Raw genomic sequence first — 23,175 nt, forward strand, 5'->3', positions numbered from 1 at the left:
CTGAACTTTATGAAAACATATGTGTATACATGCATATCTTTTGAATCCTAAAAGCTTCTAGACAGGCATTTCATATATTTTTATTGTAGAATTGACAAATTATAATGCAGTAACTTACAAAGTGGTCTAAATTCAGTCTGGTGAGCTGATTATAAAGGTTTGAGGGGCCAGGGATTTAGCTCAGTGGTTCTGCCGCTTGCTTCGCAAGCGCAAGGACCCAAGTTCGATCCCTGGTACCAAAAAAAAAAAGCTATGAGTATATATTTAGATTTGGTTGTTGTTGGGTGTTTGTTTACCAGTCTCATTCCATTTTATTCCAGGAAATAGCTTAACTTATTTTTATACTTTAAATGGATCTGATCTTAAAGAGCTTACTGGAGATATTTTTCCTTAGAATTTTTTAAATTTGCTGTTGGGGGGGTGGGGGGGGGGGGGGTTGTGTGTGTTTCTATTTTTGTTTTGTTTGCAGGGGGTTGGCATACAAATTTAAACTCCTGAGCCAGGGATCTAGGTCAGTGGTTCCATCACCTGCCTTGCAAGTTCAAGAATCTAAGTTCAATCCCCAGTACCAAAAAAAAAGAATTGGGCTGGGGATTTAGCTCAGTGGTTCCGGCACCTGCCTCACAAGCGCAGAGTCTTGAGTTCAATCCCTGGTACCCCCCCAAAAAAGTCACATTTAAACTCCTCCCTCAGTTTCCATGCAGCAAGGGTTTTACCTAAAAGAGGAAACAAAGCCTCTTTTGCTTTTTTTTTTTTTTTTTTTTTTTTTTTTTTTTTTTTTGTACTGCCAGTATTTCTCATGAGTGACCATTCTGGCACTGTGCAAGCTGTATATCTAGGAATATTAAAGGTTGGGGTCAGAAAGCCATCTGCACTGTGACCCTTTCCAAATTCAAAGGCTGAGCTGATTGTTGGAAATGACCATAGAACCTGAACTTTGCTGGGTCTTGACAAAGATAAGTCATCTGAATTTTTCCTGGACCTAGAGTTTTAAATTTCTGGGAGAAAGGAAAAGAGTAGACATCAGAAAGTTTGAAGTTTGACCTGGGAACAGTTTGAAGTTCCTTGTGGTCACTGTCTGCTTGCTGTGGGCCATTGTGGACTTTGCCCTGCCTGCATCCACACCCAACCTGATCAGGACACAAGGCCTGCTTTCCTCACTGAGCTAAATCCTCAGCCCAGCCTGCTTTTATAACTTGGCAGGCAGACTGAGGGGTGCTTCCTGCCTATGGGGAAATGTGGACAAGGAATTTCATTCTTCCACTCACATACATGTCCTTCTCCTGGACATTGATGTGTTGTCTTTGTGGATGTACCAGCCAAGCACTGGATAAAGTCTAGTAGGCACCATCATTTCAGCATTCATTCCTTAAAAAGCAACAGGACCAGCAGTTACACTCCTGGAGATTAGCTTGTGATGAACTAGAATTCTTTGCAATAATGTAAGATCTTATCGGTAACTGAAACAAGTGAAGCAAGCAGAAACCATTGGTATCTTTTTGTTGTTGTCGTTATTGTTTTGGGTTTTTTGTTTTTGTTTTGTCTTTTGGTACCGGGGATTGAACTTGGGTCCTTGTGCTTGCAAGGTAGGTAGCAGAACCACTGAGCTAAATCCCCAGCCCTGGTTTCTTTTTTTTTAAGAGTAGGAAAAATTTACTGAGGGAGAGAAAGCTTCTGAGAGAGAGTAGGGGTACCTGAAAGTGGGTTGCCCACCCACTCCACTTTTCAAAGACGTTTTATTTAGCCAAGCCATGTGGTGAAGCAGGTACAAAGTGGGATAAAACTACAAGACCCAGTGGAAAATTACAAGGTGGGCATGAGGTAGGGCAAAACCATGACCAACCAATAAGATTACAAGCAGTCACCCAGGTAATATTAATTAAATGGGGTTCAAATGGGGGAGCAAGTCACATAGCAAGAGTATACAAGGATTTTCAGTAAGGGTGGGGTCGGGGATATTTTCTAGAAAGGCTGGGTTAAGGCCTCCTCACCCACCCACCCAAGTGACTGATAACCTATTTAGAATATCAATTACTGCTCTTCATCCCCAGGGGAAGCACAAGGATATAGTAGTTTCTCTCCTTTTACAATTCTGGCCTTCAGTGAATGTATCTTGATTGTTCTCCATGTTGGCTCCTGTCTCTGTTGGCTCCTTGAGGGCAGCCCTGTCTTAACTGCCTATGGGATAGCTAATTAACTTATCCTATCTACAGTATTCCCCCCCTCTGAAGAAGTACCCCCTAACTCCTGTGAGGGGGCAAAGAGCAAAGCCAGCTCTGGCTCCTTGAAGCTGAAGGGGGTCGTAGTTGTGATGAGCAGTTAGTTACTCTACAGAGGGTCTATCTAAAGGCCTTTGATGGGTGCCAGGCATTGTCATCTTGGTAGCTGCATAGTTTTTTTAAGTCTGGAGGAGACAAAGCCAGAGAAACAGTTAAGAATGCATGGCCAAATTATAAGGTCAGCAGAATTGTTATGAATATAACCCAGAAAGAGGATAAGAAGGTCCAGGGGACTTCAGTATCCAACATAGAAGATGTGTTGTATAGTTTAGCAGTTGTGAGCTGATCCTGTAAAAGAAGTCTAACACATTTTTTATTGGTTCCATTTGTATGGCTGCTTGGAGTTTTGCAGCCTCAAAGATGTAGAATCCTGTAGGAAAAGTTCCTTTGTGTCTTAGGTCTTGTAGACCTTGAGGGGCCAGGGCCAAAATATTGGCTGTCCTCATAGCCCAGTTACCTTTCTAGTTTTGGTCTCCAGACTCCATCCAGTAATCTCAGTGGAAGACCTCCAAAATGATATAGGGGGAAGAGATGTAACTCCCAATCCTGCTAGATATCTAAAACGTGAGTTTGTGTTCTCTAAAATTGAAGAATAAATTCTAGGAACAATAGAGGTTAAGAGTCGGAAAAATTTACTGAAGGAAAGAAAGCTTCTGTCTAAAGAGAGACAGAAGGGGGACCAGAAAGTGGTATGCCCCAACCATTGGTTTCTTTATGTGTGGAAACAAGATGGGGCCTGCTCTTAGGTAGTTGTAAAGGTATTATTTTGAGTGTCCTTTCTACTTGTTTACATCTGTGGTTATGTCTATAGCTTATTTCCTGAGCACTTAATCAAGTCAGTGATTTTGGTAAATGTTGCCAAGCTCTTCTCCATAGGGTTTTGTAGTGCTTGCTCTCCAATCAACAATGGATGGGTGCTCATTTCCCCAGGGTAGACTGTCAAACTTTTGGATTTCTACCATTCTGATAGGTTAAAAATGATAACTACAGCCTCTTCCACATGAGAACAAAACATCTTTCCTCACAATAAGAGCCATTTGTTTTTCTTTTCCTGTGAAATGTCTGTCCTTTGCTCATTTTTCTATTGTGACTGACCTCAATATTGTTATATACCAAGGAAGATTAGCCCTTCATCAATAATAAGAGTTGCTATTATCTTCTCTAGTTTGTCAGACTGTATTTTAAAGAGTTTTGTCTCCATTGTGAACATTTTATTTTTGCACAATCAAATTGTCAGCTTTCTCTTTTATGTTTCTAGATGTTGAGTTGTAGTTGGGGAGCCCTACCTACTCCAAGATTATAAAGAAATTTACCTGTTATTTTCCTAGTATTTTTACATATAAATCTTGTATCTCTTTGGAGTTTCTGCTAGTATGTGGTGTGAAAGATCAGTCCACCTGTTGTTAAGTATCCTCTAATGTCTTCCTTTTGATTCTGAAGTGCTCTGATAGCAGCCAGCACTCATACTAGTTCAGATTTGGTACAGTTTATTTTTAGCCATCTGCTGGTCCAGTGGGCTACACAGGTCATACCACGTAGGACAAACTCCATAGCATAAGTTGGTTCTCATCTTACACCAGCTTCTCTTGCTTTGTCTCCACAGGAGTTCAAAGAAGGACGCAGAGCCAGTCACACAGCCCCCCAGGTTCTCTTTAGCCACAGGGAACCTCCTCTGGAGCTGAAAGACACAGATGCCGCTGTGGGTGACAACATTGGCTACATCACCTTTGGTGAGTGGGGTACAGTTACCTCTCCTACGGCTTTAATGGGTTCATGTGGCAGAATGCCTAGATCTGGACAGGGCCTTGGTTAACATTTTAAGATGAGCGAAAGCTGGGGAACCAACTTGCTCCAGTTGCTAGTGCTGGTGGTTGTGGGAGGGTGTCATAGGCTGCTGATTATAGAGAAGACGAGGTGCTATTCTTATATGGTAATCATTCTTTTCTCTTATCTTAAATCTCAAGGAAAAAGGTGTAGCTTCTGATGTCAAGATTTAGGGATAGGGCCACGTCAGCATTGCTCAACAGCTCAATGTAGTTCACTGTCATTTGGCATTTCTTGGTGTTTTGCTTCTAAGTTTGAGCATGATTCACTTACTCTTTTCCACTGAAGACAATCAAGTCTTCCCCTCATTCATTTGCTTGAGCCTCATGAGCTGGCTGATCATTACCATTAACAGCTCATTTACACTCTGCACCTAATACTTCTGAAGTGCCTCCTTTTGAAGTGTTATTTAATTTACCTATGAACAGAAGGTATACCTGCTTGGCAGTATTTCATGAGTTGATTTATCTTGTTTTATTAAATCTAAGCTATACCTTTTCCCCTACATTAGTCTCCTTGAAGTTGAGGTGCATCTTGTAATTCGTGACATGTCAGTTGAATTGGTAACTTTTTTGTCCTGTGACACATAAAATCATGCTAGACTTACAGTCACATGCACTATAGTTCTTTGAAATGCACTTACCTCCTTTCATGATGTTAGTTTCCTTTCAGGCCAGGATTCTCGCTCTCTCTTATGGGCATTCCTTTTCCTTGCAGCAGACCTTCAGAGTACTCGAGGGTTTTCCTCGTAGTGAAATCAGTGATAGAGTAGGTGCAGAATAGAGAGAGGACCCTAAAAAGCCAAGGAGAAAAGATGTAGGTCTTCCTTAGTACCAAAGACAGAATGGTGGCCACATGGGTCTGCAGGTAGCCAGAGCCCAGCCCCTATCAAAGCAGTTCTTCCTGCCTGGTTTATCAAGCTGGCTCAGGGCCAAATGTAGTAGTGCACACCTGTAATCCCAGCACTCTGGAGGCCAAGGCAGGAAGATTGTGGATTTGAGGCCAGGCTGGGCTAGGTAGTGAGTTCCAGGTTAGCATGGACTGCATAATGAGACCTTGCCCCTAAAAGAAAAATAAATTTTTTATCCTCATGCCCTTGTGTTTGGTTTTCATACCCTCTGGAATCTAGTGCTTCAATGCCAAGGACCCCAGATGACAGCTTGTTTCCTAAGCCTCCGGGCTGACCTTGAACTATGTAGCCCAGGTTGGCCTCGAACTCAGGGCAGTCCTGCCTCGGCCTCCCAAAGTGCTGGAATTACAGGCATGCTCCACCATGCCCGACCCTAATTTATTAAGGCCAGCTGTTTCCTGGAGCAACAAATAGTGTCACCCTGGGGTCAGAGGAATTGCAAGGGCAGGAGCTAGCAGGTATGTGGCAGACAGGGAATAGATTTCAGCTTGCAAGCCTCAGAAGCCTGACCTGAAGTGAAGATTCAGAGTCATGTCTTCCTTTTAGGTTGCAAACGCCTTTGTTCATACTCCTTGGAATCACCCTTGGCTAAACTGCTTATCCCCTCCTGTCTCAAGGACAAAAATGTTACAGAGTCTGGGTATACTGAAGCAGGGCAGACAGGGAAGTGCACTGTAGGTTGCTGTTCTCCCACCCTTGGGCATTCGTGTTACACTCTGATGCCTTGCTTGTGTACTGTCCCCCTCTCCCCCCACCCAGTGCTGTTCCCTCGCCACACCAATGCTAATGCCCGAGACAACACCATCAACCTGATCCACACATTCCGGGACTACCTGCACTACCACATCAAGTGCTCCAAGGTAAGGGATGTCACATCTCAGCCCTGCTGTTGGTAGGACTCAGGTAGGTAAGTCCAGAGGCTTCAAAAATCATCTCTCAGACCAGGGTGTAGCTCAGTGGTAGAGAGCTTGCCTAACATGCATAAGGCCCCAGGTTTGATCCCGAGCACCCTAAATGAAAAAGAAACCATCTCAGTCCTCTTTACCCCTGTCCACAGCAGAGAAGCAAGCATGTGTCTCTAGAGTCACCCCGATGCTTGCTTCCCTGCTTGGCCTGGGTCCATCCCAGGGTATATTCTGAACTGTCCAGCGGCTTCTAACGAAAGCATAGCTGTCTTTCTACTCTGCTTCAGTACCTGTTGTATTTACTCCCAGGCCTATATTCACACACGTATGCGGGCAAAAACATCTGACTTCCTCAAGGTGCTGAACCGTGCACGCCCAGATGCTGAGAAAAAAGAAATGAAAACAATCACGTGAGTAGATCAGAACTACTGTCCTTTCCTGAGCCCAGCAAGAAGAACGTCACGGGGGCTGGTGGCCTGGCCCGGTGGGTGTCTGGGTAGTGCCACATGTGAGGCCAGTGGGGCTGGGTCGAGAGCTACCAGCCAGAGTACAGATGGGATTGACAGGGTCTCTATTTTCAGTGGGCCCTCTGAGAAGGCTTTCTTTGTTTCCACATCTTCCTGAGCTATGAGAATGGCAGGAAGAAAAAAATAAGGGGACTGTTGTACCAAGAAACTGCTCTTCAAGCTTGAGTTGGAAGGTCATTCCTGTCCTGGTACTCCTGAAGAAATAAGAGTAAGTTGTTTAAGGACGTGGAGTAGTGTAAAGAGACCTGGAACCATTCCTAAAGTTCTTCCTCCTGGCCTGCTTCTCAGCAGAAAATGGTATGGAGAGGAAGGCTGCCTGTGTCATGATGGAAATGATGAGCGGAGCATAGCGTGGCTATGAGGGCAGGAGAGGCCAGCATGGCATAGGGCCTAGACAGTTCAGTCTTCGGGACAGTGCCAAATCTTGGTTCCTTTCCTGGTGACATTTGGGCAGTCTTGTCTTAAAATAAAGTAGTCAGTGCTTATCTGCATCTTAGTGCCAAGTCTTGGAGTAAACGGGGCACTCTTCACCCCTTCCAGCCTGCTGCATTTGGGGGGAACCTTTGGTGAGGGTGGTGTGGAGAGACTTCAGGTGCCTCACCCACCAGGGTGAGGCCTCTTCTGTCACCTATAGTTTCTGCTGCCATCAAAAGGATGAGAGAGGTGTCCAACTGAATGGAACATCACACATTAGCACATAACAGTTGAAGGCAGCCCTGACTTTGAGCAGACATCTTCTGTACAAGCTATGTGCTGTCAACCAGAACCTAAAAATAGTGATTTGGCTTTAGCTAGATCCTCTGCATAGAGAGATATCCAAATGACGTGCAGCATCATTTTTTCTACTCCACAGCGTCTTAGCATGTCCTAAAATGGCAAAGCTACGAACAAAGTGGGCAAGCAATGGTGTGCTTGGGAACACACATGTTCTGGCTGCCCCTCCAGTCTCTTGTCTCCGTCCTGGCTTCTGCAGGCTCCTAGACACCTCTGTTGTGACCTCCTCAAGTATGAGGCAGCCACATTTGGGGCCCAGGAGAGAAACAGCAGTTCAGGGAAAGCTGGGGTAACCTGGCAAAGTACTGGTAGCTGTAGCCAAAGAGAGATTTGACCTGCCAGCCTGGCAGAGCCAGAGAATCCAGGTGTGGTGACATGTACCTGTAGTTCCAGCTGCTCCACAGGCTGAGGTGGGGGGATTGCTTGAGCCTAGGAGTTCAAAGCCAGCCTGGGCAACATAGTGAAAACCAGCTTCAAAAAAAAAGGATAACAGGCAAGAATTTAGCTCAGTGGCACTGCACCTGCCTGGCAAGTGCAAGGTCCTGAGTTCAGTTCCCTGTACCCAAAAACAAAAGGATAGAGGAGACACTAAGAAAGACATGCAGAAAAGCTGGGCATTCACTCCGTGTACCACCTTTGCTCCCTCACCTGCTTGTCTATTCAGGAGGGAGGGGAGCCCACCAGGCCACTGCCGTCCCATTCTATGGCCAGCCGGTGGCTGGGAGTGAGGTGGGGCAGTTTGTGTGAGGAAAGGATGAGTCCTTGAAATGACCACATTGTTCATAAAAAATGCATCCTGGGACTCAGAGCAGCTTTGCCTTTTATTCTGTGACCTCTTTGGCGAGGTCGAACCCCAGAAAGGAGAAGAGGGATGCAACAACTGTGTCCACCTTGAAATCCAGATCATGCTACAGAAGAAAGACAAGGTCCCCACACAGAGGAGCAAGAGTCTGCAGGAGTGTGGGCAGGTGAAACAGTAGCGGCCTACTGTGAGGAGCTGGCTTGACTGAGAGTCAGCATCCTCAGTACTCTGCTTCTCATCTGGGCACAGAGTAACCAAATAGGGTTTCAAATGGGGATGGGTAAGATGTCCAGGACAGGAAAAATTCAGAGGCCTTATTTTTTGCTCTGCTTCCCACAGTCCCCTCTCCTCTCATGCAGGCTGCTTGATTCACATCCCTTAGGTGCCTTACAGGCTGTCTGGGAACACCTGCCTTTTGGGGGAGATGGGTGGGCATGATACCACAGCATAGGAGCCTGGCAGTCAGCCAGGGTGTATAATCACCATGTGACAACAGAGATGCCTTTAGCCTTGGAAGTTTTTAAAATTGCTTTGAACCTCTTGCTCCATGGTGAAAGGTTAAAATTTTGCTATTTGAGAGCCCTGGAAGGGATCAGCTGGGTAGGAGAAGCTTGAACTGTCTAATTGAGGAGTGCTAGGCAGATGGTTGAGCCCAGTCTGAAATTCAGGTCCATCTGAGCTCTAGATTTTTGGACAAGGGATCCTCCCCTCTGCTTGGTACATTAATGTCCTCGTGGGCTAACCTTGACAGCCTGAAGATTCAGTGGGAAGGAAGGTGGTGAGAACTAGCTCTTGGCCATGCACTGTGATTTCCACTCCCTTTGCCCTTCTTACTTGGTGTCACTTTGGCAGTCTGACCCCTAGTACAGGAGCATGGGGTGCAAGGACAGGACAGCCACAAACCAGCCTTCACTCTTGTTCTCTGCTCTTGAAGGGGGAAAACGTTTTCATCCCGCTAACTCTTGGGAACGGAGGAAGAAGCGCTGGCAACTGAAGGCGGGACCGCTTGCTGCTGGATAATCGTGGCCCTTCATGTTGCACCTCTCGAGGTTCTAAAGGATTCTCCATTTGGGTTCCATTTTGTACACGTTTGGAAAATAATCTGCAGAAACAAGCTGTGCTTGCAAGGACTTCATAGTTCCCAAGAAATTTAAAAAAAAAAAAAGGAATTCCACTTGATCAACTTAATTCCTTTTCTTTTATCTTCCCTCCCTCACTCCCCTTCCTTCCCACCTTCTTTTCCGAGCTGTTTCGCTTTGCAATATGTTACTGGTAATGAGTTGCAGGATAATGCAATCTTAACTTGTTTTCTCCTAAGTATTTGAGTTCAAAACTCCTGTATCTAAAGAAATACGGTTGGGGTCATTAATAAAGAAACTCTTTCTATCGTAAATGAGAATTTTCTGGGTTTCTGAGTCCAAAGGAAAGGAAGAAAGAAGAAGGGCTGGTTTGCACTGCCTGGAGCCCAAATAAGCTAAAAAGCTTGTAGTGTGGATTCTGGCTCCTAGAGGAGAGAGAGAACCGCTCACCAGTGAGCTCTGAACATGGACATGCATCCTGGGAAGCTTGGTCTCTGAGGCAGCCTAGCTGGGCTGAGTGGTCCAGAAACTCTCAGATAAGGATGGGCAGATTAGTGTTTCCTGAGTTTCAAACGTTGCTCCTTGGTATAGCATTTCCCAAAGTATGTTCCATGGTGTATGTGGGTTTCCAAAACTTTTGTTTGAATTCAGGTTTGGATCTAATGCAGACGTTCCTTTCCTCATGCAGCTCCCAAAAGATTGACATGTAAAGCTGCCCTTGGGAGGTGCCTACCTCACAAATAGTAGGGAGCCCCGCAGAGTACACTGTCTCCTAGAAGAACACAATGCCCAAAATGAAATTGATTCTGAAAACTACTGAGGAATGACCTAGATAATTTGGGGGCATCTGAAATGGTCTGAGGGCTGTCCTAATTTCTGCATTCCTACTTTTTTTTTTTTTTTTTTTTTTTTTTTATTTTCCATTCTGGGCAAGGTGATTTTTTTATCTCCTAAATTTTTTATTTTGAGATAACTAGATTCACATGTAGCTGTCAGAATACCTTAAAATCCCTTGTATACTTCATCTACTGTTCCACTGGTGACACCTTGAATGGTTTAGAGGATCACCCTCTTCACAGTTCATTAGTTTTACGTAATGTATATTTTTATGCTTTTTTTTTTTTTTTTTTCACATGTGTAGCTTTGTCACCAGTAGCTTTTTTAAATGAAATAGTACAGGACCAGGGCTGAAGCTGTGTGTAGAGTACTGGTGGACCAGGCACTGGGTCAGTACTAACTTGGGGTGTGCTGTAGTTATACCCTACACACACCAGGATGGGACTGGTTAACTGCTTTCTAGACTTCACTCAAGCAGGTGGAATACTCAGCTCCGTATAAATAAGTATACTGAGAGATCCTGACATGTGTTCTGGACCCCATGAGTTATTTAAGGGGCTCTCAAGAATAATTCTGGCTAGCGGCAGTTTTTCCATATATAAATAAAGTTAGGGAGAAACCATTGAATATTTTTACAGTGAGAAATTCTAAGCAAATATCTTAATTCCAAGAAGCTTTGTCAGGGTTAAAAACCCATTCTGAAGCCAGGCCCTGGTGGCTCTTGCCTATAATCTCAGCACTTGGGAGGCTGAGGCAGGAAAACTGAGAGTTTGAGGCCCACCTGAACTACATAGCAAGACCCTATCTCAAAAAAAACAAAAAACCATGCTGATGTAAACCCTTATTAAGGCTCAGCCTTTTTTCTTTTTGAGTCAGGGTCTTGCTATGTAGTTTAGCTGGTTTTAACTACAATTCACTGTGTATTCCAGGCTGGACTCTGATCTGTGTCAGCTTCCTGAGTGCTGGGATCACAGGCATGCACCACTACACCCACTTCCTTTCTCCTAATCTCTTGACATGGACCTAATCTCAAGACCTTTGCTCTCTCAGCAAAAGTGAAGTCCCCTAGGACTGTGGGAGGAGTGACCTCTGATTGGTCTGGCACACCAAGGGTACGGGCTGGCTAAAAGTGGTTCAGTCTTGGGGCTGGGGATTTAGCTCAGTGGTACCGCCACCTGCCTCACAAGTGCAAGGACCTGAGTTCAATCCCAGAACCAAAAAAAAAAAAGTCCAGTCTACTGACTGGATCACTTGCCTGGAGGGCCATACCTGGGAAGCATAGATGTCCTTACATTGGAGCTATGCAAGTACATAGCAAGGTTTTAGAGAGATTCTCTTTGGGTTCGTGTACTGAAGAGATCTGTAACAAAATTTCCTAATTTTAGCCTCACCTTTAGTTGGACTAATGTCACCTACCCCACAGTGATAGAATTGTCTTTCAAACACAAAATAAACACAAGGGTTCAAGACTTTAAAAAACAAAGACCCAGATCTTTGGGTTTTTCTTAATATCATAGAATAAACTTACATCACTAGTTACAGGCTATGTTAATCATAACAGTTAAAACTATAAAGGTTATACATGACAACAATATAGCCTCCAGGCGTGGTGGCGCACGCCTGTAATCCCAGCACTCGGGAGGCTGAGGCAGAAGGATTGCTGTGAGTTCGAGACCAGCCTGGGCTACATAGTGAGTTCCAGGTCAGTCTCAACTACATAGTGAGACCCTGTCTCAAAAAAAAACAATATAGCCAAGCTATGACAAACATGTCTAAATAAAAGTTTTTTTAAACATTTTTTTAATCTATAAAAAACAAAGAGGGCCTAAAACACTATAAATACACATCTGAGAGATCATCTTTGATCTCTGTTGTCAAGCCTTCCTAACAACTCTGTAAATATATACACAGGTCACCCAGCGGTCTCATGGGTTTTTTTTTTTTTTTTTTTTTTTTGGTACCAGGGATCAAACCCATAGGCTTTTTACAGGGGAAAACACAATACTTGTCACATTTTAGGCATCTATAGTGCTTTACTACTGAGCTGTATCCTCCAGCCCTTTCATTGTAATTTCTGGTGACATTAAATAAATCTTAGTTCCCTTTTGACTCTGAAAGGGATAAGGAAGTGGGGAGATTATCAGAGGAGCAAAGTCCACCATAAGGAAAGCCTCATTCTGGCTTGGGGTTTTCCAAGCCTTCCCCAAGACAGTTGCACTTTCCCTGCAATGGCTCTTATTGCAGAGGCAGGGGATGGAGTTGGCAGAGGTTTGGAATCTCCCTATCTGGGTGAAGTAGGACCTGGGCAAGCGGTGAATGAGGAGCTTGGCAGGAAAAGAAATGGAATTATAACAGGAAGCTGAAGAGGGTGTGAAACCAGGAAAGGAAACATCCTGGCTGCTGCATCAGGCTTCTTGTGGAAGCTGGTAATGTGGCAGTGGCCATTCTGTTGCCTTCTATCAAGGACCCATCCTCACTGTACCGTTGAACCAGCGGCTGCTGCCACGTACTCTCACTTTTGGTGGCAAATTTCAGTTTGGGCAATGCTGCCCCCTTCTGGGGATTACCAAAAACTACAATTTTTGTGGCTCCTGGAGTCACTAGCCAGCCCAAATGTGGGGTATCTCACCCTCTTTTGGACCATGCTAGAAATCAAACCCAAGTCTCACATGAGCTAGGTTAGTGCTCTATCACTGGGCATCACCCTCAGTCCAGTCTGGCCATTTGGATCTAACAGACAGGATGTCTTCTCCCCAAACAGCTGACTGGGGGCTTCCTGAAGCCAGGATCCTGGCTAGTCTCTGGGTCGTAGATCTAAAGGACTCATCTACTTTGCCCACCAGTGAAAAGAGAATCTAGCAGCCCAGGAGATCACCCTGGTTCCAGGAAGCCCCTTCTTGCTGCTTCCATTGGTCAAGAGTGAGTGACTGCCTTTGGGCCTCACGTACACACCCATCTAGTCCCAGACTTCGGAGGCCACCAGAGAAGCTGATATCCACAAGGATGGCAGTTGACAAAGGGCCAGAGTCTGAATTGGTCACTGCAACACATGCTCTACATCAAGGAGGAGAGCAGGTCCAGGACACAGCCAGCTAGATGGTGTCTGGGAACTTGCTAGAGCCCTCTGGGTGAAGGGGCGAAGGCTGGGGATGTGTCAGCCGAGGACTAGACAGATGCAGAGAGGAAGCAGGGCTGAGCCAGGATAGAACCCAGGCTCCCCGGCTCCAGCCCGCCTGAGTCCTCCGCCTTCACGTGTCATGCCAGTGCCACACACAGTGTTTAGACAGAGCAGCGGCAAGGAAAAGCAGACGTTCTGCATCCCTTGGGGAGGAGGCAGGGGCTGGGAACAGAGGCTGTCTGTTTATTCCCTACAGTCTGGTATCTGAGGGGTCCTGCACCCACTTCTCTCCAGATCCCAAGTTGAACTTTCCCAGAGCCGCTTTTTGGTTTTTTGGGGGGGTTTTTTTGGCAGTGCTTATGATTGAACCCAGAGCTCTGTCACTGAGCTACATACACCCCCAGCCATTTTTTTGTTTTGTTTTTATTTTGAGCCAGGGTATTGCCAAGTTGCCCAGGCTGGCCTTGAACTTGTAATCCCACTGCCTCAGCCTCTTGAGTAGCTGGAATTACATGTGGGCCACCACACAGCCAGGCTAGATAGCCTGGGTCTGAGGACCACACACCATTTCCCTGGAGGCTGACCACTCTTCCCCCTTTCTGTCCCAACCGAAGTCCCACCTCTTCAGGACCCCAAACAGCTGCACAGGCCTGGTGGAGTCAGGCCACCAGCCCTTAGGGACCAGATCTCCCCTTGGTCTGTGCTCTTCTGTGGGAAGGTTGTTCCTCACATCTCATCACCAGCTTTCTTGCTGTGGTTTCCCCCTGCTCCTTTCCATTTCAGCCTTGAGTGAGGGTGGCTGGCTGGCTGTTCCCTTACCCCCAACTTATTCTTTGGTACCCAGGAGGGATCAAATTCGGGACCATGAGCTTTAGAGGCAGGTGGTGGCACCCCTGAGCTAAATCCTCAGCCCAACCCCCAAGTTATTCTTTTGTTTTGTTTTGTTTTTGTTTTTTGAGACAGGGTTTCACTATGTAGTTGAGACTGACCTGGAGCTTACTATGTAGCCCAGGCTGGTCTTGAACTCACACCCCAAGTTATTCTTGACACTTGGGGAAACCCAGGCACCACAAGAGTTGGCTTCTGTTTCTTGAATTTGCTGATCTTTCACTGTACCTGGTTTTTTATAGGCTCCCTAACGTGCCTTTCTCAGCAGAGTTCCTGCGAAGAGGGGACAGGTATAGAGGACACACCTCATGGTGTTCATGACAGTAACGACAGCTGACTGTGTGCCTGGTGCTGATCCATTTCATGTCAGTCACACCGGAGGTGAGTATAATTATGAGCCCCATTGTGAGGTGAGGAAACTAAGGCAAGCAAAGTTTAGAGACTTCTAAGTTCAGACAGCTATAAAAACATAATAGCATTGCAGCTCTTGTTCCCACTGGCTTGTTCCTCTTAACCATCACGGAGGAGGGAGGAAGTTATTTGTTGAGATGACCCTTCATCAAGTGTCAAGCACTGGGGTGTAGGTGGTCACCTGTGTTACTCCTCAACAGGCCCCACAATGTTCCCGACAGGTTGTCTCACTTGCTCCCATTGAAGGTGGGAAGACAGGCAGCTTGCATAAGGTCACATCATCACAGCCACTTGTATCAGATGCATAGCCCAGAACTTGACTCAGAAAGAAAGTAATTGAGAAAAATGCCAGATGAGCTCAGATTCTGGAAGGCAAGTCTGACTTTAACAGCTTAAATGCCCATCAAGAGACAGAGGGACTGAAGATTCTCGAGCCCCAGACACCCAAGCACTGCCACCATCTTGCACAAGCACACATTTCCCTTTGGTCCTCTGGCAGGAACACCACACTGGCTGTGCAGCCATGGCCACTCTGGGTTTAAAAGGCTCATAAAATAGAGATGTATGCAGGAGGTAGGGGGGCAGGTGCAGTCAATCATTATTATTCATTAACTGGAATGCATTTCCCAGATTAGCTGGGCAGTGGCAGCAGGCAAGAGTGCTGCTCACTGCGGAGCCCACCTAGGTAAAGAAACCACTGCCTAGGTGGCACGGTATGGCTGAAGGCTGAGGAGGGGTCACCAGGACAGGAAGACAGGAAGGAGGCAGGGAGGGCCAGGAGGGGTGGCTTCTCAGTGGCTGTCACTCAAAGATGTGCCAAGTCCCACCCCCTGGAGGTGGGGCCAAGGCTAAGCCCGCCAGCATCAGCTGCTCTGTCCCTCCCAGAACCCAGGCTGGGGTAGGGCAGGACAGGAGAGCCTGGCCCTGCTGTCCAGTGGAGGCACTTACTGACCGGATACCAGACATTGTCTGAAGCCCTGCAAGGCTAGTGGCTGCGGCCCTGACACTCAGGAAAGCCCAGGCTGACAAGGGACACCTGTCCACAGCCATGTGAGTAGCCCCCCTCCTTCCCCTCACTCCTCCCCAGCCCAGATCCTGAGGAGGCCACTGCACGGGCCCAAGCCACTAGGCTCTCCAGGGTATTCGGGTGAAACAGCCCACACCCCACTAGGACATCACGGCGACTGATCCTTTTCTTTCTTGTTGCTGGGGGAGGCGAGAGGTCTGGGAGTCCATCTCAGCCCAAGTTTGAGGTAACAGGCCAAGTCTCAGGGGGTTTAATAAGGTTGATGGCGCAGGGAGAAAGGGGAACAGAAACTGGGGGCCACTGCAGAGGGAAAGATGTCCTGGGTCAAAGGCAGGGAGGAGGCTGAAGAAGAGGGAACTGGCTGAGGGGAAGGGAAAGGGGCACAAAGAGCAGCCTCAGGCTGGGGGCAGCTGGGAGGGAAAGGGAGCATCTCCCTGTGCTCCGCGTGGCCATGCAGCTGATCCTGTGACCCCGACCCAGGGAAAGCTTCCTTATTGACTCGGATCCTAGCAACTGCAGCTGATCCACTGTTGACAGAGGCAGGAGCTCCTACAGGACCAGGACCCCCTCCCCTTGCCCCTGCATGTGTCCATAGGACTGAGAGCAGGGAGCCAAGTGGAGAAAGAACTGGGACAGGCCAGAAACACAGAATGGACAGATCAGAGCCTCAGGGAAGCTGGACCCTGCCACCAACTCCTGGTCCATCCTCTGGCCTGGCCTTAGCTCCTGGAGGCCTGGGGTGTCCTCTCCAGGATGCTGGCATCCCCACCTTCCAGGCCAAGAAACCCACTACTGCCCCTTCCCCCCAGCTCCTAGGAAGGGCCTGTCATTACTATAGATCAGATGAGTCAAGTTTATGGGCTGGAAGTCCTACCCAGAGGGTGCTCACTGAGCTGTTAACAGGCTGTGGCAGACACCAGGGTAGAGTAGGGGTGGGCAAGGATAGGGCACCCCATTGTACCCCAAACTTGGTCCACAGGAGCCTCTCATACAGTGTCACCTGGGAGGCCACAAGACACCAGCTGAACCCCATCCTCTCATGGCTCATTTAGAGGCCTCGGTGGTGGATGGGGCAGGGAGGACAGAATGCCTGGAGTGCATCACCTTTCTGTCTAGACAGAGGTATAAGCTCAGGTGCCCAGCTGCTGGAGACTGTGGTGAACGATCCAAAGACAGCCACTGCTCAGTTACCATACAGGGCATACATGGTCCCAGACCTGCTTTTCCAAAAGAAGCCAAAAGTAGGACTTTTAATTGGCAACTAATTGAATCAACATGTCAGCAAACAGCCGGGGCCCACAGTCTGCCGGTCTGCCACCTCTGATTAAAGTGCAGCCCCATCCTAACTCTAGCCACCCCCCTGCCCCATCCAGGCATGCCAGCTGTCACTCCAGGCCCATCTCATCTCAAGGCCCACGATGACACCCAACAGCACCGGGGAGGTGTCCAGCCCCATTCCTGCGGGGGCCCTGGGGCTCTCCCTGGCCCTGGCAAGTCTCATTGTTGCTGCCAACCTGCTCCTGGCCCTGGGCATCGCCTGCAACCGCCACCTGCGCAGCCCACCCGCTGGCTGCTGCTTCCTGAGCCTGCTGCTAGCCGGAGTGCTCACAGGGCTGGCACTGCCCATCTTGCCAGGGTTGTGGAACCGGAGCCACCAGGGCTACTGGTCCTGCCTCCTACTCTTCTTGACTCCCAACTTCACCTTTCTCTCTCTGCTCGCTAACCTGCTGCTGGTGCACGGGGAGCGCTACATGGCAGTACTGCAGCCACTCCGGCCCCATGGGAGCACTCGGATGGCCCTCCTCTTCACCTGGGCAGCCTCCCTGCTCTTTGCCAGCCTTCCTGCACTTGGTTGGAACCACTGGAGTCCTGGTGCCAACTGCAGCTCCCGGACTGTCTTCCCGGCCCCCTACCTCTACCTCGAAGTCTACGGGCTCCTGCTACCTGCTGTGGGGGCTGCTGCCCTGCTCTCCATCCGAGTGCTGGCCACTGCCCACCGCCAGCTGCAGGACATCCGCCGGCTTGAGCGGGCAGTGTGCCGCAATGCACCCTCTGCCTTGGCCCGGGCCCTCACCTGGAGGCAGGCCAGGGCTCAGGCTGGGGCCACACTGCTCTTCGGACTCTGCTGGGGGCCCTACGTGGCCACCTTACTCCTGTCAGTCCAAGCCTATGAGAGACGCCCACCCCTGGGGCCTGGAACTATGTTGTCCTTCATCTCACTGGGCAGTGCCAGTGCAGCGGTCGTGCCAGTGGCCATGGGTCTAGGTGACCAGCGCTACACAGCCCCCTGGAGGGCGGCCGCCCAAAGGTGGCTGCAAGTGCTACGGAGAAGAGCCTCAAGGGACAGTCCTGGCCCCAGCATTGCCTACCATACCAGCAGCCAAAGCAGCGTTAACCTGGACTTGAACTAGCAGAGGGGCTGCTGCTGACTCCTACAAGCATCAGTCCATCTCAGCCACCAAATGCCTTTCACCTGTCCTCGAGATGCCTCCTCAATGGACCCACCCAGGTGGAATAAAACTTCCAAGTTATCTCTGTATTTCAGAAAGGGGAGCAGGTGGAAGAGGCCCATAGAGAACCTAAAGATGGACTTGTGCAGCGAGGGAGATTCCACCTCCAAACAAGCAAGCAACTGTCAGTGAAAACAAACTACTCAAAGATGGCGCACACGAACCCTCCCTGACCTCCAGAAGCTGGGGGAGCCTCACCCCAACATGGCCTTCGCTAGTCCCTCACATCCAGTCGCCACAAAATCCACACAGACACTGCCTCTGGGAAGTATATTTTATTTACATTTTTAAAATCTGTAACTAATATCTCTTCCTCCTTTCCATCCCCAGAGATTTGGGAAGGGAAAGAACGGGAACCTCAAAGACCTACTCCCCACATACAAATATTTACCCCATGGCTCACACCAGCAAGTGAAAGAGAAAGAATCACCCTCCCTCGAAGGGCCCCAGGGCTGGGCGAGGGAAAGGGAGGGCCCCAGGGTGGGTCTAACAAGGAGAGAAAGACAGAGGGGGGCAAGTCGGCTGAAGGGGTGGGAACGTAGTCGAATCCCCTCCCCTCCTCTTTCCTCTGTACCCTGTGCCTCAGCTGGAGTGGGGGGAAAGGGTTCACCCTTCATCGCCCTCAACACCAGACACCAAGCCAGAGGCTGCAGCCATTAACGGTCGGGTCTCTGGACACAAAATACTTTCGCTTTGTGGTCACCTGAGGTGGTCACCACCAAAGAGGCATCTCTGTGGACAGAAAGCACAGGGTTGAAGGGTGTGAAGAACCTGGGCCCAGACCCAAGCCAAGCCCACTTCCCAGGGTCCTTAAGTCAGGCTCCTCCCGCACACCCGCCATCCTAGGTCCCCCGTGCCAAGCGCTGTGGATGCATCTGGCCAACCAGGAAAGGTATCACGGGAGGAGGAAACCCATGACAGTGAGGGGGACGGAGGACCAGTCTCCGCCTCCACCCCATGGCTGGGATGTAAGACCCAGGAGGACACGGCCAACTGCTGGGATGGGGTTGCACCAGAACCCTCAGGCTTCCCAGCACACCCACCTTGCCAGCTAAAGCCAGGCCTTGAGTCTCACTTGACTGAGGAACCCCCATCACCCTCCAAAGTCCCCATATCCCCCATGGGAGTCCACTGTCCAAACACACAAGATCCCAGCCCTGCCCAATTCACTTACTTGCTGAGAGCAAAGTCCAGGATCTCGGCAGTGTGGCCCCGGTAGTCTGTGAGCAAGCGGCCAGTCCGGGCGTCCCAGAGGCGCACAATGCCATCCAGGCTGCAGGTGTAAACCACAGCAGTACCGGCCTCCCACAGCAGCTGCACAATGCCTGACTGCTCGGGGTATGGGGTATGACAGAGGCAGAGCAGAGGTCAGAGGTGGGAGAGGAGAGACATCTGCTCCCATCTCTCAGCGAGGGATGCAGGGTAAAGGATGGAGCAGGTCTGGGCAGATGGTTCCTGAGGCCTGGGCTTCCCTATGGCCATGCGCACAGCCCCCTACCTGGTGCTGACACTGGTGCCTGAGAGTCTGCGTGGACAGGTCATAGACTGCCAACGTTCCGTCCAGGTAGCCAACAGCTGCCAGAGGCATCCTGAGCAGCGGAGAGCACCGGGACAGCTCGTGAGACCCTGGACACACGGGCCCTGCCTCCTCTCTAGTCCCCTAGCCCAGGGCCTCCCCAAAGCCTCCCTCTCCCCAGTCCCTCTGAACTCCAGGCCCAGGCCCTGGCTCACACTCACACACTGCAGAAGCCCAAGGACTCCACCGAGTTGGACTCACTCTCCTCCCCTTCTCCCAAGTTGGGCTGGGAGGCCACGGTCTCTGGTCTAAAAACACCCACCACCTGTCAGCAAGAGGAGAGAGTTAGACAAGGCTGGACTCTCAGTGCCCCAGCGGAGAAAAGGCAGCAAGAGTGAAAAAGGAAGGGCAGAACCTCTGCAAAGCAGAGGCCCCTAGCAGGCTCACTCACCTTGCCAGTGGTGGCACTGACCAGCTTGGCCTGGCAGTCCACAGAGCCAGTAAGAATCAGGCTGCCATCCTGGTTGGTAGCAACACAGGTCAGAGGGCCCTGGTGACCCTCAGTCCCTGGGGTAAAGCACAGGGACACATCAGGCACTGAGTCCTACCCTTGGCTCATGGACCTCTCCCACAAATTCCTGACTCTGATACCTTTCAGTACATGGATGGGGTTTCCCTGCTTCAGGTCCCAAATCCTGATGGTACCATCTTCATAGCCTACCACAGCTCTCTTCCCTAAAGGGCCAGAGGTAGCAGTGAAGACAAGACAGAGGGCACATCAGACACAAAGCAAGGGCAATGGGACAGGGGAAGAGAAGTGTTAGGGTACAGATACTGCTCCAGGAATCAGGGGTGAAACCCAGTTCAGAGCTTCTGGCTTTGAGCCCCAAAGCAGGCCTGAATTTGCCAGCTGGGGCCCAGGAGAGTTCAGGGAGGTATATAAACCTGGGTCCATCTCTGCACTCAAGAGCTATGCTCACCATCAGGGAGGACACGACCACAAGTGGCTGGGCAGTTGGGGCCCTGGAAAGTCTTGCAGTCACCATTTGGGACCTTCCACATCCAGGTGTTGCCATCAGCTGTGCCCGCCAGTAGGACAGGTGCCCGAGGGTGCCACTCCATCCACTGGGCAGACAGGAAGGGTTAGCAGGAAGGCCCGCCACCCAAGCCACCTTGAATCCTCCCCATATCCCTCTCCAAGGTTTCCCTGACTCTGGGGTCAGCAGGAACTTTCCAGGTGACAGGTGCAGACACTGCTGCTGTACCTTGGGGTACACAGGTGCAGTGGAGGTGGGACTGGCCCCCTGAAGCTCTCATCTCTATCTGAGGACCCACAGAGGTGAATCCCATGCTGAAGATCTCACCTCCAGGTCTCCTGCTTCAAAGGACCAGACCTCCTCCTTGGTGTCCACCTGCCACACTTTCAAGAGACCACTCATGTCCCCTGTGGCCACCAGGGTGGAATCATGGCTGAAACCAGCACAAGTCACAGAGTCTTTATGGCCTGCAAAGAAAAGTGGGCAGAGAAGAAAACAATAGAGTACCTAATGCTGGGGACACACGACCCAGGTCCCTAGCCCCCTAGAAGGACCAAGCTAGGAAAAAAAGGTAGGTGGGTCCCAGCAGAACAGGTGACCAAATTCTCTGTAGCTCCAGGAACCAACAAGAGCTCTAGGTCTCCCCAAGACAGAACCTGCTAGCCCCCCACTCATGCAAGCCCAGCCTCCTGTGCCTCCTTACCCATTCTGTCCCTACCACACCTCTGCTTGAAACCCCACATCCTTCCCTCTGCCCACTTAGGCCTACACCAGTGCCACTGCCTCTCAGGCTTTTCCTAGACTCCCTCAGCCAATGTGCCTAAGTAGGCTATGTGATTATTCTCTGTGTTCCAGGGGCCATGCCAGAGTAGGCACTAAACAAAGGTCAGTAAAGGGTTGTCCAAACGATGCTGGGCCACTGCAGGCCACCCATACGGTCTCCAAAGCTACATGACACCCCTGACTCAGGCCCCAGCACCAGACCCCTCACCTGCACACTCGAAGAGCAGCTCCCCATCACTGAGTCTCCACACAAAGGCTTTGTCATCTTCACCGCCCGTCACTGCCAATGTGTTGGTCTTGGGGTCCAGGCTCACACAAAACACAGATGCTATCCCAAGAGAGAAGATATTCCAAGGGTGAGGAGACAGGGCTCCCACCAGAGTTCTGTCCTTTCAGTACCTTCAGGAAGCCCACCTCTTTCACCCAAAGCAATGTCTTCCTCCAGAAAGAGAAGGGTGCAACCAAGTTCTAAGTTTCAAGCATGAGGTTATTAGGGAAATCCTTCCCTAAGCCTGCTAAGCTCCAAGACTCTCTACAGAGCAGATCCCTTACTGTTCTCTTCCCTTACCTCCCCACAGACAAGAGGTAGGCACTTGCGCAGGGCTTAGAGTTGTCAGTACAGGATGCCACCAGGCTGGGGACTACAGAGTAAGGAGAGCGTGTGTTACTGGCTTCTTACTCAGAACTTCTGGTGACATTACATAAAATACACTTAAAAGCACTTAAATACTTTGTTTCTGTTTTTGTAGATTGTTTGTTTCTTTTTGGGGTACCAGGGATGGAACTCGGGCCCTTGCACTTGTGAGGCAGGTGGCGGAACCACTGAGCCAAATCCCTGGCCCTTGTTTTTGCAGGTTGAAGTCAGGGCCTTCACACTGAGCTACTACATCCCAAGCCCATTTTTAAATTTTATTTTGAGACAGGGTCTGGCTAAGTTGCCCAGGCTGGGCTCAAACTTTCAATTCTCCTGTGCCTCAGCTTCACCCTTATGTGCACGTGTCACTCTGCCCGGACAAAAAAGTACTTGTTTTAAACTGTAAATTACCTCTAATTTCTCTCCAGTTGACTTTAACTTTCATCAGAAATAACTTCTTAAAAGAAAACTAAGACCCAGAGTGGTTTATAAAGGTAGTAAAATGGTAAGCAGCAAAGGTGGGATTGAACTCAACTGACTCCAGTACCATACCCTGTTCCCTGTCAGTGAGCTGTTGCAGGACAAGGTCAGCATCTTTCCTGTCTGTCATGATGCTCTGCAGGTAGCAATGCTCAAGTGCCCACCTGGCCTGAGTTAAAAGTGTTCACCTCAGGGCCAGGGATTTAGCTCACCGGCACAGCTCCTGCCTTGCAAGTGCAAGGTCCTGAGTTCCATCCTCGGGAGCGAAAAAACAAAAACAAAAACAAAAAAGTGTTCACCTCAGAGACCTACCTGAGTGCAACGCAAAGGTGACCTCGCTGTCATCTGGGCCCTCCATGCTGCCAACCACCCCTTCCTGGGGTTCCAGAACCCAACCCTCCTCATTGCCCTCTTCCTCTTCTTCCTCTTCCTCAAAGTCCACATCTTCCATCTCCTGGGCCAGATCATCTGCTTTGGGGAAAATGTTAAAAGGTGGGGCTCGGGAGGCTTAAGGGCGTTGGGGAGAAGCCTAAGGAGACCAAGGCTAGGGTGGGTCAAGTGGCCAGAGCCTGAGGTGGGGTGAGACGGATGGGGTGTAAGGGGAGCACGAAGGGAAGGAGGCGGGGTGCATGGGCTGAGGATGGGAAGCGAGGTCTCAAGACCTGGGGTTGGCCAGCGACCGTGTGGGAAGGGAGGGCCGAGGGCATGATGGGAAGGGGGTGTGTGAGGGGAAGGGCCAAGGGAGGCGTCAGGGAACCCCCACCCCGCCGGGCCTGAGAACCAATGTGGGGGTGGGCTGGGGGCAGGGAGAGGGATGCCGGCAGGCAAGCCGGG

General features: G+C 49.7%; 3 protein-coding genes across 5 annotated transcripts in view; 2 read left to right on the forward strand and 1 right to left on the reverse strand.

Moving 5' to 3' along the window:
- Arpc2 (actin related protein 2/3 complex subunit 2) overlaps positions 1-9,394 on the forward strand; it is a 30,581-nt gene extending 21,187 nt beyond the window's left edge. Inside the window, exons 7-10 of the mRNA XM_010611933.3 lie at positions 3,883-4,009; positions 5,773-5,873; positions 6,228-6,328; positions 8,956-9,394. Coding sequence (XP_010610235.1) covers positions 3,883-4,009; positions 5,773-5,873; positions 6,228-6,328; positions 8,956-8,980 — 354 coding nt within the window. The 3' untranslated portion in view covers positions 8,981-9,394. The remainder of the gene's footprint in view (positions 1-3,882; positions 4,010-5,772; positions 5,874-6,227; positions 6,329-8,955) is intronic.
- Positions 9,395-14,257: 4,863 nt separating this feature from the next.
- Positions 14,258-18,063, forward strand: Gpbar1 (G protein-coupled bile acid receptor 1). 2 transcript variants are annotated; one of them, XM_010611928.3, is made up of 2 exons: positions 14,258-14,324; positions 16,755-18,063. In XM_010611928.3, exons 1-2 carry the CDS (start codon positions 14,307-14,309, stop codon positions 17,790-17,792), a joined length of 1,056 nt encoding a protein of 351 aa, XP_010610230.1. In that variant the 5' UTR covers positions 14,258-14,306; the 3' UTR covers positions 17,793-18,063. The 2 variants fall into 2 exon arrangements, with proteins under 2 accessions (XP_010610230.1, XP_010610231.1); XM_010611929.3 differs by lacking the exon at positions 14,258-14,324 and adding an exon at positions 15,039-15,404.
- A 164-nt stretch (positions 18,064-18,227) lies between these two features.
- Aamp (angio associated migratory cell protein) overlaps positions 18,228-23,175 on the reverse strand; it is a 5,439-nt gene continuing 491 nt past the window's right edge. Inside the window, exons 2-11 of one of the 2 annotated variants that reach the window (XM_010611930.3) lie at positions 22,654-22,812; positions 21,436-21,555; positions 20,772-20,911; positions 20,388-20,532; positions 20,059-20,142; positions 19,859-19,974; positions 19,629-19,732; positions 19,390-19,480; positions 19,066-19,220; positions 18,228-18,623 (exon numbers count right to left, since the gene is read on the reverse strand). In XM_010611930.3, coding sequence (XP_010610232.1) covers positions 18,548-18,623; positions 19,066-19,220; positions 19,390-19,480; positions 19,629-19,732; positions 19,859-19,974; positions 20,059-20,142; positions 20,388-20,532; positions 20,772-20,911; positions 21,436-21,555; positions 22,654-22,812 — 1,190 coding nt within the window. In that variant the 3' untranslated portion in view covers positions 18,228-18,547. The remainder of the gene's footprint in view (positions 18,624-19,065; positions 19,221-19,389; positions 19,481-19,628; positions 19,733-19,858; positions 19,975-20,058; positions 20,143-20,387; positions 20,533-20,771; positions 20,912-21,435; positions 21,556-22,653; positions 22,813-23,175) is intronic. The other variant, XM_010611931.3, reaches the window with a different exon arrangement.

Source organism: Fukomys damarensis, unplaced genomic scaffold (genome assembly GCF_012274545.1).
Source record: "Fukomys damarensis isolate Sample0158 unplaced genomic scaffold, DMR_v1.0_HiC HiC_scaffold_16, whole genome shotgun sequence".
NCBI lineage: Eukaryota > Metazoa > Chordata > Mammalia > Rodentia > Bathyergidae > Fukomys > Fukomys damarensis.